The following is a 17469-nucleotide window of genomic DNA, read 5'->3' on the forward strand; positions in this document are numbered from 1 at the left end:
TACATTTTTTTTATCTTGGTGTCCACGCAGGGTTAGTTTAATCTGGAGGTATTCAATCATGGCTAATTCTTGAATAAGAGTGGTTAGATTTTAAGGATGCAGTTGTGTGTGTTCGTGAAAGGACAGTGGAGAATAAAACACAGGTTCTGCCTTTTAAACCTTTAGTAAGGAAGACTGGAAAAAGAACAAAGGTGCCTGCAGGCATTTTAGGTGTTTTCCAGTCCTGCTAAGACAGCGCTGCAGGACCTAGAAGAGACAGAAAAGAGGTCATTCAGAGTGATTGCCTTCCCCAAATTCTGACTGGAATTCACTCAGCCCTGGCACAGCTTCATGGCTACTGAGTGTATTCCAGAAGTCCCATGGGGGCTGTCGAATCTCTTGCAAGCGAACCCAGCATTTTAGCAAGGAAAATGTGCCAGCGCTGTTATGCTTGCAGGGTGCTTTTTTTGATGAAGTCCAGCTGTATTTGGCTGTGCGTTGTTGTGTGTTTGCTTGTTTTTAAAATATTAATTGCTGAGAAGTATTTAGGGTAAAATCTCAGTTCCTTTGAAGTGGATGAAATCCCACTGATTTTGCTGGGGTGGAAGTGTGTTCCTCACGCTTGAGACAGTTCCAAAGCCATACTATCAACTCTTCCTATATAATGTATTCTGCTGAATACATTTTTTAATTAACATTTCCTGTTCCTGCTTAATTAACATTTTTAGTACAGCACTATTCTTTTAAGATGTACAGTATTGCACAGCACATTGCCACGAATAACTTGGGTTACACAAAGTCTTCGCTTCTAAGAGTTAATTTGCTGCAGCTGAAAAGAAGATGCTGTGTTTTCTGAGAGCAAGCTTAGTAAGAGTTTTGGGAGGCAAAAGCAGTGCTTGGGAGGCTGTGTTTGTAAATTTTCCTCCTTTGTCTTCACCCAGCTGGGACACTGACCTTGTGCCACCCATTGTGGGATGCCTCCCATGAGCCTGGGGCTTCCAAGGGTGTGAAGAACACTGGGATCTTGGAGCTTGAAAATCTAGTCTTGGATTACTACTAAAAACAGCCTGAGTAGCAGTGTGAGGTGGTCCTCACCAGGGAAGCCTGGGATTGCTCGGAGGGTTGCGTAAGCAGAGCTGTCGTTTGGAAAAGCGGGAATACTTTGCCCTCAATACCGAGGCGAAGCGCTTGTGGCGAGCTTTTGTTTAAACAGTGCTAAAATGATCCAGGGAATGCTGAGGAGCCTCACAGAAATATTGGCCCTCTCCCCATAATTTATATTTTCAGATGCTAAAACTAGTTGTTGAGCAAATGTAAGGTGCCTATTTTAGGATGCTGCATGTCAATATCTGACTACAGATGGCTCCGTGAATCATAGTTGGAAGAAGAGAAATGTTAGACACTAAGATATTGTTGCTAAGAGATTTTAGTACACAGTATGCTAACATGTGCTGGCAAATTTGGGAACAGTAGCAGCAGAATGCTCTTGGAGGAAAAAAAAAATCAGTGGTGAAGAAACTGTCTTCAAAGGACTATTTAAAGGATAGTAACATTATTGTGCTTTGTTGTATCGAGACCTGGCGAAGATGAAATTGGCTTTCGAGCAGATAATAGACAGAAAACATCTAAAAGGTAAAGCTAATCCTGCTCTCCAATGAAATAGAAAGTGGATATTGGAAACAAAAAGAAAAAAAGAATTACTTTGGGGTTTGAATGAATCAAGTGCCAATATTAAAGGTGGTGGTTGCTGATATTTTGCCATCTACTGGACATCAGATATATTAATATACACAGTTCCTTTCAAAATGCATAATATTGAACTTGTATTACATTATATAATTAAAAATGTTAAGAGTTCTCTTCTGTCCAGGAAAGAAGCATGCAGGAAAATGCTGAATATGAATTTTTTACTTGTATTTCTTCATAACATTACTATAAAGTAATTTAGGAAAATTGTCAGCATTTTCTTGTCCTGGTAGAGAATGTGGGTTATTTCTGCAGTTAGTATAAACCTTTGCTGGCTATTATTTAAAGAAAATAAATTCAATTTTACTGCTTTACTTTATTCTATCTTACCTTATTTCAGTGAGTTTTACCAAAACTTGAAAATGTTACACCTGAAAGGAAACTTCAAATGGATAAAATTAATTTTATTTTATTTTGTACAATAAAACCTTTTAATTCTGATCTATTTTCAACAAAAACATTATTATTTTTTTAAATGTACAAAATACTGCACAACCATAAACTTCCTGAAGTAGTGATTTGCTTCTGACATATTTCTAAATAGATGTATTACATCTCAGCTTCAGAACTGATTATTTTTTAATGACGTTTTGGAGTGTAAATGTGTGTCTCTATAATGCAAACATATATGTATCTCCTTGAGGTCATGTTTTGTGTCATCCAAATTCTATGTATTCAGCAGCACTGAAAGAAAAAGACAGGGAATTGGTGATACAAATAGAATATTAATCAAGCATTGGGTTTTATTTTTTTGATGAGGTGAACCAAGAAGCTTCCGCTTCTTTTATTTTGCTTCGTTGTAGCTTTAAAGTCAAAAATCATCTGCAGTCCATGGAACTACAAAATGTTGGGTGAAACTTTGCCCTTTGATTTTTGCAAAGTGGAGTAAGGAATTCATGCTTGTCCAGCAGTTCTGCCTTAGATTATATGGCTGTGGCAATTATGTGGGATTTTCCAACTGGTTCAGAGAAAGACCATTTTGAATTCTTAACATTCTGATGGAAAACACCTGAGGTCTGCGTTGTGATTTGAGCTCAGAGAAATGTTTGCTACATTGTCACATTTTGCTCAGGTATTACACGAGAATGCCCTTCCTAAGGAATCTGAGTTCCAGGTACTTGTGGTGCTCTTTGAATCAATAAACATCTCTTCAAGTGCAGGCTCCTGGAATTGCATAAGGAACTAACAGCGGGTGATCGATACATTTCCATCCCACACCTATGGAAAAGAAATTCGGAACACAGATTGCTTCCTGCTTTTCCAAACTGAACTCCATCTGTCCCGTTGAGTAGAGTTATAAAATCCACACGCTACATGAGAGCAGCTAATGCAGATCCATTTAGGATGGGATTTGTTTGAGTCTGCTGAGCGTGCTGGGTGATTTTGTGTCACCATTTATCAGGGTTGGAGCCTCCCGCTGCCGTGTCCTATGTGGGCACACATGGGAACAGGGTCTTGGCACTTAACAACCTAACTTCTTGATGTCCTTGGGGATGACTGCTGTGGGCTTGATGGTGTTCTGGGACTAAATTTAAAGTGGCTTTAGGCTCCAAGTACCTCTGTTTATTAGGGAGAGCTTTTCTTTCCAGAGGACACAGTAGAAAACAAATACGTTGAAGTTTAGCTATGTTACATTTTCATTGCCCCACAGTAAACACCATTGGATTTTTGTATCAAATTAAAGAGGTGTCAATCTCCAAAAGCTGTGGTTATTGGAATGTGGTTGTATATTTTTAATACTAAGCAAACACATTCTGATTATGATACGTGGAAGAGCATTTCTGAAAATCTTTTAATTAAGGAAGTGATCCCAACCCTTCCTTCTAAATTCCCTTGTGATAATTTCTCACGTGCCTCTGCTGATAGTGAATCCTGTTGTGTGATGGCTGTGACTGCTTGAGTGGTGTTTTTTTCATTGTTAAAATAATATAGTCCTTGGTGGAATGAGAAATAATTTATGATTTTGTGAGCCTGTGGTTTAGGTGGAAGGCAGTTTCTGGAGTCTGATGGTTAAAGTCTCATTCATAGGGCTGTGTGACCTCTTTCTTGTAGTTCTCACTGAAGATGGGAACCTGTAGGGAAGATTTACCTCAGTGTCTTGTCTGTCCACCTGCATTTGCGCTGACATAATTCACATTTTGTGCTGGGCTGGAGTTACCTCCTTTAATGTACAGCACCATGCCTGAACTTACTGCCAGTCCAAGCTTTCTGGGCAAGCCATCATTCAGTAAGCACTGCTGACTGGCAGAGACAAGAGAAAGGTGAAACATCAGCCCTGAAGGAAAGAATAATGAAATGCATTTTTCTCAGGAAAGGGAAATTGTCTGGAAGAGAAGAGCAGGGGGAGAAAAAGCAGGTAGGGAGTGGTGATGTTTTATGTGCTCACTGTGAATGGCAGCTACAAGCCTGCAGCTCCCTCTGCTCCTTCCAAACGCTCTGCCTTTCAGAGCTTTGGGTCTCTCAGATGTAACCATGTGCAGCAGAAATGCAGAAGCCTGGACTGAGTGGAACATGAATGGACTAACAGGCTCTCTTCAGGCCCAAGAGAAAGTTTGTCAAAGTTCATTGCCTTGGTTTAAGCAGGGACAGCTTAAGTTTTTGTCTTTTTTCTGTTGTTTCTCCTTGGGTGTAGCAGTTTGTTCCCAAGAGTGGTAATGTAATTTAGCCGTGGTGTTTGCCTTTCAGGGACTAGCCCATGAAGCTCTAAAATTGTATTTGTTAACAGGCTACAAAATCATGCTGTAATTTAATATAATTTCTACCTCTGATACATTTCAAGAGCAGGAAAAAATCAATTGCAAAAGGTTAGTGCCAGGTAAAGTGTAAATACAACTTCTAGTTTCCTGAAAGGAACAAAAAATGGCATTAATCCCCATAAAAAATGTAAATACTTGAATGTAAGTAAATTGATATCTTTAGGACTACATTTATGGGGCTAAACAGAGAGATTGTGATGAGTCAGTGCTACTTCTGTCTGATGCAGAATTTGAAAACACTGTCATACTGGAACTCTGTCTCACTGAAACCTGTAACAGGACATTTGGCCACTTTCACTGTTTACACAAAGTACTTTTATTTGCCCTTATTTAAACTAAGTTTCTTAGTTTAAGAACATGATTCTGAAAAAGCAGAACTAACCTGATGCCTCAAATATTTAATTTCTGAATTGACTCCTGAAAGGCAACTTAAACAGTGCCTATATCCAGAGGGAACATTTCTGACTGTGAGTATCAGAAAGCCAGGGGTGTGGATCTGTCAGGAGGAAGAGACCCACTTGTGAAGCTGTCAGTGTTGAGGGTGCTGTTCTTTGCCCAGTGCTGGAGTAGGATGCTGGGATGCTGCTCCTGCCTGCTCCCTCCCAGTCCCAGCCTTGCAACTGCATCATTCATTCAGGTTTCCACTCGGCTGAACTATCCCTTGGTTACCACCCGTAGCAACTCACCAAGTGTCGATTAAACTCCTTCCCTTCCTCCCTTGGCTTGGCAGCAGAGCATCTGGCACTGCCTGCCATGGCAAACAGCGAGGCCCTGGAAGCAGTTGCATCGTTTGAAGGAAACATCTGTCTGTGAGACAGCGAGTGAGACACTGGGGTGACTGTGACAGCTCTCCTTTTCCCGAGGCAGAGGAAATATCTGTGTAAACACAACCTTTCTGGCCATGCTCCCTGTTCCACCCCCTGAGTGACAGCCAGCTCCTGGCTCTGCTCCAGTGAGTTGTTCACCCTGTGGCTTTGTGCTTCAGGGTGTCCCAGCTGGGACCCGTTTTGGACACTCCATTGAGTTTTGTTACACTGGAGACAGACCATTGTGGGAATAGGAGGAGGTACCACTGTCCAGCTGCATGGTTTTATCCTCTCTTTTTATTTTATATGACTTGCATCCAACCAAGATCCATCTTCCTGCTTAGCTTTACTCTCTGCTTGCTTCCCTGTGGCAGACTTACCCAGGCCAGACATGTGTGTTATCAAAGGTAATTAGGTAATAATTAGGTGCCCATGTCAACAGCCTTAGTGGGGTCAATTAAACTTGGGAGGGAGCTGATAAGTGATTCACTTTAGTTACTGTCATTCATATAAAATTGCCTCTAATGCTGATTAAAAAACCCAACAAGATAATTTCTACTCTCTGTACCGTAGCATGTGGCAGGGCTCCCAACCAAATGTCTACAGGATCCAAAGACCCTGGTTTGGGTTTAAAAGCACTGCGTTACTGAGTCAGGCTTTTCTGCTGGGCTTTGATTGACACTGTGCTGGGACGCTGCAGGTGAGCTCTTTCTGATTCTGGATGCAAAGTAAAGACACCCTTTAAAAACAGGGCAAAACACATAGCAGATTTTAGTGGAAATTTTGCGTGAGTGATGTTTTTATTTCGTACAACATGCAGAACCAGATTTTATCATGTTTGCAGAATAATGTGTCTGAGAACACACAGACTTTTGATGTGAGATAAATGTCAAAAGTACAACATGAAAGGACATTTGCTCCAGGAATGAAAGTACCTGAATTATGGCAAGACTGCTGCATATGCAGGTTTAGAAAAGCTGCAATTTTTGAAGCTTCAGCATAAAAGAGTCAGCAGATAGCCTCTAGTTGTAAAGTGCTACCTCCAGCCTTTCATGGCGATAGTTCACGTCTGTAAACATGCATGTGATGCGTTTTGATGTCTGGAATCCATTTCCTACTGGAATTGGAAGCAAACTTTTGCTGCAGTTTTTCTGGCTGTGCTACTTTTTCTCTGCCAAGAGGAGATGTCTTGTGATCAAAAGAAACCTCAAACAAAGCCTTCTTTCCTGCCATAACCTCTTAATTTTAAATCTAGCACTTGTCTACAGAACATCCTGAAAAGTGAGCTATGGCTATTTAAAACCATGTAAATTATGAAGCATGGAGAGAATCAAACTCTTAGTATTTTCTGCCAAGGCACTACATTCCTATTTTATTCCAAAGTACAAAGAAATTTAGTACAAATGTAGAATTTTGGTTAGTCTCTGATTTAGGTACTTGATCAAGGAGAGAATTTCCACCACTTTCATTTGGTTCCAGCTCTGGATCTTGTGAAGACCATTCACTTTTCCTAATGTATTCACATTTAAATTTTCACGTGAACTCGCTATAGTTTTGGTTTAAGACATGTTTGCATGGAAGAAGGGCTGAGGTTGCCATGCTTTGTGGTTTGCAACTGTACAAATTGAATGAGAATAATTTTGTGTCTTTCCGATTTTGCTCTGACTTCACTTTCTCCCACACATTTTACCCATCAAATTCAAGTGAAGTGCATTGATGTTATGCCAAGAAATATTTGTACTTTTTAACTTTTCCTTGCTTTCCTTAGATCTTAACATATCCTTCGTTCATTTTGCTGTAAGGATTTTACATACTGTTTTTAGTGCATCGAAGTGAATTAAATCGAGAAAAAGGGTTCCTTGAGCTTGCTGAATCTACTGCTTGGTTCAGAAGCAAATATGGGAACAATTCCCTGTCAAGCTGTCTCTTAGTTATCTGGAAATATTTTTTTTTTCCAAGTAATGTCTTTATCACTTGAAGAGCATGTTTATACTTGAGGTTTAAAATCTGCTCAGTATCAAAAATTCTTTCATTTGAGTACCATGGCTGCTGTCTAGCAAGCTGCTTGTCAATGCTGAATTTTCCCCCTTGTTGGGATTTTACTGCTAATTAGGGGTAATATCAGAGAGATTTATTATCACTTGCTTACAATATAGAGAAAACCTCAGAGCTGCACACAAATGTTGCTGTTATGAACCTGGAGCCAGCCAAGCTGGAAGTTGAAGAGAGAGGATTTGTACGGCTCTGCTGTTGCTTTCCTAGTGCTGTTTGCTGGGGAGAATCATGAGCTGCACTTCAGGGCTGTACAGAGGAGGCTGGGGGGCCAGATTCTCATGTGTTATCCATGATGATAAGCTGTTTCTCTCTTGAGGGGCTTCTGGAATAAAGCTTGGCTTTCCAGTGTTTAAAATAGTAATTTTCCAATGGATGGTTTCAGATGGTGTTGAGGTGTCAGTGCATCAGCCTGCTTGTGTCCAATCTCCCTGATCACAGAATCCCAGAATGGTTTGGGTTGGGAGGGACCTTAAAGTCACTCAGATCCACTCCTTGCCTTGGGCAGGGAAACCTTCCACTATCCCAGGTTGCTCCAAGCCCCATCCAACCTGGCCTTGGACACTGCCAGGGATTGGGCAGCCAATGCTTGGGTGTAAAGTCTTCAGTTTCAGGGATTTCTCTATTAGTTTGTTTTAATTACTGGTAAATAAAATTGTTCATTTGATTTCTTAGGCAGAGTTCAGAAATAAGATCAAATGCTTGTAACATTCAAAGATACTGCTGACATTAACTGTACTTCATACATTCCCCAAGACCATTTCAGCATTTAGGTCTTCCTTTTCATCATTCTTCATACTTGGAGAGGCACAAAGCAGCAAATCATTTATTTTGGTCATCAGCTCAGAAATCTGCATTGGGTTTTTAATAATTTCTCATGTTGGACTCTCTTGGATATAGTCCTATATCCAAGAGAATCCTAAAGTAAGATTTTTTTTTTTTTAACCTGCACCCTGTAGATGCAGAAGTATCTGTGAGATACGTGAGCCCAGCTTATGCCTTGCACATACATCAGGAAAGCCACTGCCATTAGAGAACAGGATCTGTCAGAGCTGCAAAATGGGGCCAGAAAATAGAAATCCGTGATATTCAGGGCAAAAAGAGAAGAAGAAGAAAAAGGGAGAAGTCAGCAATGGCGAAATTGAATTGCTTCCCTCACACCTCTTGGAGATGGTTTTCTTTTTAAGTCCATTTATATCAGAATTCAGATCTGTGTTCAACAACCAGGAAATAAATGAAAAAGAAAATTGTTATTTTAGAACTCGATGTATTTAGACGTTTTCAACGCTATACATATGCATGTATAAGTCTCTCTTTCAGTGTGTTTTTTGGTGCCTTAGTGGTACCTGAATACTGGTAGCTCTTGGTCCTGGTTTTCTCATATACTCTGCATTTCAGCTCCTGTTTTTATTGCTCAGGTAAGGAGCAAGGCAGGAGCAATTAAAGGGAGATAATACCTTCATTGTCTCTACTGCAGCATTCCCCACACACCCATCCAGCTCCCAGAGCTTTGGAGATGCTGTGCTTAATGTTCACTGCTGCCTTGGACTGCCACCAGGTGAAGAGCAGCAGCTCTTCCAGCAGCCTCCGGAGATTGCCACCATGGCAGCATTCCTGGGAAATGGGCAGCTGGGGGACTGGCAGTGCCCTCACAAACAGATTAAGATCTCATTTCTTGCTGGTGTTTCAGATATGTATTGCAGAATGAAAGTAACAGAATCACTCCACTTTGTGAAGTGAAAAGATGTTTGCCTGATGAATGGCAGCGATGTGACATGTTTTCCTTCTTAGCAAGTGATGACAACATATTAATTGTGCCTGTTTTACAATCCTTTAGGTGGCTATAATAGCGGGAAATTTTGAGCTTGCTGAATACATCAAGAACCACAGGGAAGCTGATATTGGTAAGCAAAATATTTACAGACGCTGAAAATAAGTTTTGCTTGTTTGTGCCAGGATTCTGCAAAGATGTTAAAACTGATTCTGTGTGAGATACAACCACAGGGCTGGTGACTTTTCAGGGAGGTTTGAAAAGTAACTCTCTTAAAAAAATGAAGATGGGGAAAAAGCTGAAACGTTTTCAAAAATATACTCTGAAAAAGAAAATGTGATAAGTGTAGGTGCTTTCTAAGTATAAATCAGTCAGTTTGTAATAGACTAAATACACATCCACCTACCTGGAAGAGCCAGATTGGCTCTTGCAGGTTGTTTTGGCCTCGCCTAGAGCTGCTCTCAAATGGGAATAATTGATCAGAAGATGAAAATGGAGAAAGATGCTTCTCTATAATTAAATGAATATACAGCAGAAGCCATCTCCTCATATCCATGAAAGCATTCCCTCTCACTGAGTTTGGTGAGATTAAGGGTAGTGACAGGCCTCAAGGGCCCCTGACAAAAAAACCTGGAGGCTCTTTCAAGATCTTTTTAGATAGAGATTTGCCACTAAAATAAAAGCCAGTTTGATACAAGCGATGCCTAATACAGTTTAATAAAATGGGTTAAAATGCTTTAATTGAAGTTAATTAAAGTACCACAGAAACATCCTGAAGCTGAACAAAAAAAGGCATTTCTTTTGCAGCAGGAGGCTCTGTGTAGTCGCCTGCACTGATTTAACTGAGCGAGGCAAATCTCTGATTTGAGTGTTTCATTTATATGGGAAATTAGGCCAGCTCACGTGAAATAGAGAACTAAGGATGTGGATTAAGGACTACTTTCCCTTTCCCTTCCTGGTTGCATATGATCTGCAGGGATATGGTTGAAAGTTCTGTGGTAATGTGAGTTCTTGTAGCACTTTCAGCTCTTGCAGTGTGCACTGAGAAAACTGAGGGCAAAATGCACCAAAGTCGTAACTTCTGCATAAAACCTCAGAGACAATCTGGAAAGTCTTTTTTCCCTGGGATAACAGGATAGTTCCTTTCCATGTAAGAATTCCTTATCCTTCCATATTTATTATTAATCTGTAAAACATGAATTAAAAATAAACATGTTATTCTTATTAGGTCAAGCATCTTATTGTTGTTTATATTTACATATGGGTAATGCTTCTTTTTTTTTTTCTGACTTGTAGGATTTGGTGATTTCTAGAAAAATGCTTAGAAAATACTTTCTATGGGAAGATTCTCTGAATATTTCTGATGCCTTCATTTTTGTGACAGAAAAATAGAAATATTGGTACTTCCTTTATTCACTTGCAATTTTTGCAAGATGGTGAATTGAGCATGACTATTTAAATTAATAGATTTGTCTTAAAGAGTAAACATTACGTTGTTTTCTCCCACCTAATTTAATTGAGCTGGACATTTGTCCTTTAAGTTTTATTACTTATGAAAAATGAAGTTGTTGAAATGTCCGTATTTGGAGTGTCTCCCAGTGGGGGGGGAAAAAAAAAAAAAAAAAAGAAAAAAAAAAGAAGAGTAAATCAAAGAACCAAATCCTGAGCAGAAAGCCTGAGAGCTTCTGTGATGATGAATGTGCAGAGTGATGTCAGCATTTCAGCTTCAGCAAGTTGGCTTTTGCTTCTCATGCTTGTCTGGTTATCCACTGTGTTCCTGTAGTTTTGGATGTATTCCAACATTTATCATTTGAGTAATGCACCTCCTTAGAGGCAGCAGAGGGGGAAGGAATAGTAAAGAGCTTGGGAAGTATCCTCAGGAAGATGAGGACAATTCATACACTCAAGTCTCTTGAAAAATTTTTAATCACTCATCTCTCAGAAAGTGTCTTTTTGGTTAGATTCTGAAGTTTGATACTGAACCAGTTCATTGAACTTTGTTATTATTTTAAGTTCATTTAGTAATCCCAATCTCTTTGCACTTTGTAATTATTTTAGAATCTGCTTCAGAAGTAGAAAATTCTGATTTACAGCAGAGCCACTAAATCTTTGTCCTACAGATCAAATCCCACTGAGATTGTTCTTCCTTGTTTAATTTAATTGTAAAGCACTTACATCAGACAGATGTGAAAATTAGGCATATATAAAATAAGCTTCTTTGCAATAATCATAGGACTTTCAGCTGTTCTGGAAAAAGAAGAAAAATATATATAAAAAATAATTTTAGAGCCAAAAAAGGAAAGAATTATGTCCCGTGGAGTAATGTGAACAAACCTGTAAAGAAGAAGCCTTGCAAGGGACTCCTGTGGCTTTAGTCCAAAAAAACCCACCTGGCTGATTCCACCAGGGAATTTCTTACTCCAGACTGGGCTGAGGCAGTTCTGTAAGACTGAATCAAACAGAAAAGATAAAGGAATCCAAGGACAGAAAAAAGAGATACCCATAAAGGACTAAAAACAAGATCCAGATTTCCTTGTATTTGTGTCTTTTGTGAGGGAATCCCTTTTGTTTTCTTGGCAGATGTTTGAAAGGTGAATGGAAATTGCCATATCATTTCAAAAGTAATCCTATTTAAAACAAATTACAATAGTATTTTTCATAAAGCAAGAAACCCTATTACCATAAGGTACTTAGAAACTTGTTTTACAAGCAGTATGAAATGCTTAGTGTGGCTTCCCAGATTATTTCAATTCATCATGCCCCCAAATTAGTTTTTTTGAGGGATGATGACAGCACCAGAATAGCTTATTTTAATTACTCGTTATTTTGGATATTTTTAATTATTGATTATTTTAGAAGGGTATCCCAGCTCAGTGACTATTGTTGCATCTTCTTTTCTGCTGGAGGAAGACCTTGCACACACCCCTGATTTATAGCAGTTGCACACCATTAAAAAACTAATGAAAATCATAATAGTGTCAGTTTAAAACTTTTTTTCTTGACTAGCCATTGCACGTATACGATTTATTTAACTTTATGCCTTTATTTATTGCAAACTAAGAGAATGTAATGGATTAAAAGATGTGATGAATAGAAAAGTTAATCCCTGATTGTTTTCATCCAGCCTGCAGCTGTCTGTGAGTAAATGAACACAGCAGATTTAGGAAGCATTTGCTGTACAGAATTTACTATGGCTTCTATAGGATGGAGGTACAAAACCCAATCATATATGTTAAGAATTTTGAAGCTTTCATTAGATACAGATATGCAGATATTAAGTATGTTGCAAGCTGATAATCCTTTGGTTTGGATAACCTATTTTTAAATCTCTCTTTTGCCTTGGTTCTTTGTGATGGGATGAATTTTCAGACGGACTAAATGACATGGGTTGTTCTTCTTCAAGTGAACAAGGTTTGTTTTCTATTGTGCATCTTGTCCTTCAGCAGCTCTGGAGCTAGGAGTGATAGGATTCTTTTGTCTGGTTTTTTGTTTGCTTTAGGAAAATGAAGCACATTGAGCTGGTGTGCGAGTTTTTGGTAGTTGATTAGCAGACTAACTAATACTTGGATACTGTTGCTAGGCTTCAAGTCAGAGTTCCTGTATTCCTCTATAATTATGCAGAGAGATGTGTGTGTGTGATGGTTTGTCTGTGCCTTCACATGGGTGTTTTTATTTTGATAATTTTGAAAATCTGCTAATACAGTCTGTAGATGTATTCCACACAGAGAAATTGCTTTCAAATTGAACATTTTTTGGGTATGAGTAAAAATGTGGGTTTTTTAAACTGGCATTGTGACTGTAAACAAAAGGAGCATGTATTTTATTGCAGAATAAGCCGAACAGGTATTTCAGAACACGAGGATATTAGCTGGTTTGTGGGTAGGATTGCTTTTCTAACTAATTTTGTTTTAATTAGATGAGAGTGATTGAGGTCAGCAATCCTGGTTTTTCAGTTGCAAGTGTTGGTATTAAACACTGGCCTGCCCAAGGAATATTCTGTTTGTTTACTTATTTATTTGGGTTTGGGGAACGGTTCAGTAAGTTTGATTTTCATCAATCAAATGCCTGCAGAATACTCCTCAAGCTGGGGGAAATCAGATTGAGACAGATAACAGCAGAAAGAGGAAAAGGCAGCAAAGCAAAAGGAAAATCTACAAAACTGTCGGCAGCGTGCAGTGACTTGTTCTATTTTTATCACTTGTCATTTAATAGAAGCAAAAGGGACAGAAACATCTATTGTAGCCCTGTGCAGTTGTCATTTGGGAGTAACATTACTGGTTTCAAATGTTAGTCAGCATTTAACGTGGAAAAAGGATGATATCTGTGTAATCTGGATGGCAAAATCACCAAGATGTGAATTTCCCACATTTTAAATGCATATTGTGTGGTAGGATATCATAATCCTGTGTTCCTTTTGCAATTTCTTTCAAATATCTGCGCTAAACGAATAATTATTTCCTGTGTCCATAGAAAAAGATACTTTTGCATTAATGATGTTTAGGCTGGGTTACAAGCAAACAAATACTGGTTGGTATGAAATAAATCTGTTCCTATTATTTCTCTGTTTCCCTCTGAATGGTTGCAAGAAATAGAATTTCCTGTACTCAGTCTTGCTATGTGGCAGCAAACAAATTGGAAAACTGGGTACTGTGTGTTAATGTAATTACATACTGAAATGTAGGGCAGAGCTTGAAAAACTTACTGTGGTTTTCCTTTTCCCTTTGATCACAAGTCGGTTATTTCTGTGTGTGCACTGGTGCAAAATCGTACAGTAATTTGCTTTATTCCAAAGTTTAAACTTCATTTTCAGAAGCTGGTTGCTCTTGGCCTTTGAACTTGGGTGTATTCTGTGCATATAACAAGGGCTGCAGGCTGAGGCGTGTAAATTCTGCGGTGTGTGGCCATTTCTGAGGCTTACTTGAAATTCTGAGCAGGAAGGCGAGGAGAGAGCTGGTGCCATGTGTAAGTGCTGCTGTAAGTACAGCTGATTGCAGAATGCTCTGGCCTGGTTTTGGAAACCAGCCTGCAGCGTGTCCTTGCCACCTGCCAGGTAGGCACTGACTGCCACAGCTACTCCTCCTAGGGTTTATTTTACAGACTGAACCAGAAGGGCCTGGCACTTGAGCCAAAAATAACCCACTGGAGGGATCCCAGGCTGCTTCCAGTGCCCTTGAGCTACTTTTGGTCTCAGGCAGAGCTCTGGGCTGAGCAGTGGCTGCAGGTCATGCTGGCACATCCCCTGGAGTTGCCCAGGAGGGCGGCAGGGGAAAGGAAGGGGTGGGGGGGGAATTGCTCTGTGTTTGAGCGTTGCCCCAGTCTTTACGCCCAGATCCAAACGGCTGGAAGCGTTTCCAGGGCTTGCAGCTCCCACCTCCCCCAAATCTGGCTTCCAGCCAGCTGCCTGTCCACTGGCTCCTCCTCAGCAGAAATGTCTCTCACTTTCTCTGCACCTTCCAGGCTGGGACCATTGTATCCAGCAGTTGCAACTATGCTGTTTTTGGCAGCATTCCTGTCATCAGGGCTGTTTCCTCAGAGGCGGGTCAGAAACCTTTCCCAACCCCTCAAGGGTTTTGGCTGCTCTAAGACATGATCCTTTCACCAGTAGGGGCTTTTTTGCCTTTGGTGTTTTTTTTTTTTTTTTTTTACAAATAGCTTTCACTGTCTTGCCCCCACTGGGGGACTGTACAGGGGAGTAAAATCAGAGGCCTTGTACAGAGCTAGTCCAAGTCAGTCATGGAATTAAAAAAAAGGAAGAAGCCAGAAAAAACAAATAGAATAAGTGATTCAAGGATGCCAGGGTCAGTGGCTCTGATGGGGACAAAAATGGAATGTACTTTTGTATACCAAACAGGTTATCAAATGAATAAGATTAATTTCTTGCTTTACAAAAGATAATTTAGTGGATTATACTGTCCTCAAAATTCTGGTGAAATCCATAAAAGTGTAATGCCGATGAGTTCAATATGCAGGCCAAAGGTCAAGTTGGGAGCAGAGAGCAGGGCAAGTACCCCAAACTCCTCAAATGCTGCAATTCTGAACTAATATTTCAGCCAAACTAGAAACTTCCAATCATGATTTTCAATTACTCCCTGTGAGTGAAATTCCCAGTGTTGTTCAGCCTGGTGGCTGGATCCTTCTGACCCCTGTAGCTCCCCTTGGAGGCACTGGAAATGGTCAGCAGATGACCCATCCCTCAGGAATCTGCTTTCTGATTCAGCCTGGTGCCTGATCCTACACCAGGATGTATTTGGGACACAAGGGAAGCTGCTAGAATTCGTTAAGGAGTTGCATTTGGCTGAGGGGATGTAAAAAGAAAATAGTACTTTTGAGTTTACCTGTGACCTGAAATTTGTTCAGCCACCTCTGATTTGGTTTTATAGGTCATAGATCACAGAACTGGAAGGGGTTTATGTGATCGTGCTGTCTGACCTTCTCACAGTGCAGATTGCAGCTTTTATATTAACTGACTCCTGTTTGAACTGGATTAGAACCAGGCAAAACATTCTGCCTTGTTGAAAACCTGCAATACTGTAAAGGGGATTTGGAAAACTGTGTTCTGGTCTTGTGATCTGATGGGGCTGGATCATTTTGTTTTAGTTGTTCTGGAGTTGATCACCCCTTCTTTGAACAGGCATATATTGTTTCTTAAATCACTGGCTGCTGCAACTGGGCGGTGAGTGTGGCTGAGACTCCTGAACTGTGCTGTGTCAGTGCCACATTTTCCTTCCTGAGCAACTCAGAGCTGAAATATTGGAGAGGAAAAACTCTGATGTTTAAATCAGATATAGGAAAGCACCATGTTTATGGTGGGGTTTATTTCTACTGCAGTTTGATCAGCATTATCTGAGGCACCCTCTGCTAACTTTTCTCGGGCTCCACTAAAATCAGTATCCCTAAATCTGCTGTAATTGTGCCTTTTTAAAGAGGCTGTGCCCATTGGAAGTATGTGATCAATCATGATATCATGTATCTATATATATCTAGGTCTCAGTGTAATGAAACAGTGTGGTTTGGATGGCCACACCAGTATTAGGATATGAGGAGACCAACCGTTTCTGAGATAAGGGATGTGTCAGTGCAGCTCTGAGGTATCAGGCTGCCCAGTAAAGGATGCTACTGTTTGAAGAGGCTCCCAGAGAGTTCTGGTATTCCTCAAAAGTTAATGTGTTTTCTTTAAATCATTTTTTCCACACGAGCCTCAAGAGCTCTCTAAGATTGTGTCAAATGCCACGTGGGATTTCTAACAGAGGAACAGTGGAGCCAGGTCAAAAATAGAGGTAGGACAAGTGGGGAAAGAGATGTGTGCAGGCTCCCAGGGCTCTCTATTCCTTCCATTTACAATGGTGAGAACACAGGAAAAATAGATGAAAGCACATGAAATAAATGCTAGGTTAAGAAAAAAAAAAAAAAGGCAAAATAGAGATTGTTAAAAATAGTCAGGAATGATTCCTGAAGAAAATTCCTGTGTTTCCCATTGTAAATGCAGAGATGAATTAAAAATCCTAGCAAACAAACCCCTCACCAAAAAACCCCCAAACCCACCCCAAAATTCCAAAAACCCCAAAAGAAAAAAGGGAAGAGAAGGAAAAATAAAACCCCACGGAACTCTGAGTTTAATGTAGGTCCTTATGCTGAGCACTTCATCACAAATCTCTTTATGCACCAAATAATTTCCTTTCTGTAATTAGGCTAAAAGTAGACCACAAAATTAAGGCTGATGGCACAGGATTGGGTTTGTAACTTGTGAGTATGTGAATTTTTATGTGCCAGCATTACTTTATGGGAAAAAATTATGTTCAATATAATTCCCATTTGGGGAAGGGAGAAACATCCAGGGAACAAATGGATCTGGATGAGGAAAGCCCTCCAAATACAGATGTAATTTTATTAATTTTCCAATTGTATGAAACAAATATTTGTGTTTTAAAAAACCTTCCTATGAATATAAAACTAAATATTTGCATGATTTCAAGGCTACTATCTCACTTTTAGATTGCTTCAAATAAACTTGAAAAGGGTTAAGTTGGACTATTCAATTGCTAATATTGGACTATATAATTGCTAATCTCTGTTTGCATTTATTTACTTTACATTACATTGTCTCTCTTACTTACAACTCCTCTTTCTATTATGCTGAATTTATACTGACATCACTTTTAACAGCTCAGCATAGCAGTTTTCAGTCAAACTCCATTATTTATAGAAATGAAGAAGAAATATAGAATGAAGTTCTAGAAATGAAGAAAGGAATTTACTGTTGTTTTCTGTTCAATGTACAATGGTTTGACAATTTAAGAAGTGAAGCTTCACTGAAGAAATTTGTTTTAATGCCTTATGAATACTCTGATTTTAATAACAA

The 17469-nt window shown here is 39.6% G+C and overlaps 1 protein-coding gene across 6 annotated transcripts in view; it reads left to right on the forward strand.

Moving 5' to 3' along the window:
- The window catches only part of SHANK2 (SH3 and multiple ankyrin repeat domains 2), a 282608-nt gene that overhangs the window by 54621 nt on the left and 210518 nt on the right, over nucleotides 1-17469 (forward strand). For all 6 annotated transcript variants that reach the window (XM_066187426.1, XM_066187431.1, XM_066187424.1 and 3 more), the window contains one exon: nucleotides 9177-9243. In XM_066187426.1, coding sequence (XP_066043523.1) covers nucleotides 9177-9243 — 67 coding nt within the window. The remainder of the gene's footprint in view (nucleotides 1-9176; nucleotides 9244-17469) is intronic.

This window comes from Chamaea fasciata, unplaced genomic scaffold (genome assembly GCF_029207755.1).
Source record: "Chamaea fasciata isolate MVZ Bird 193981 ecotype frontalis unplaced genomic scaffold, bChaFas1.0.hap1 SCAF_7, whole genome shotgun sequence".
Lineage (NCBI taxonomy): Eukaryota > Metazoa > Chordata > Aves > Passeriformes > Sylviidae > Chamaea > Chamaea fasciata.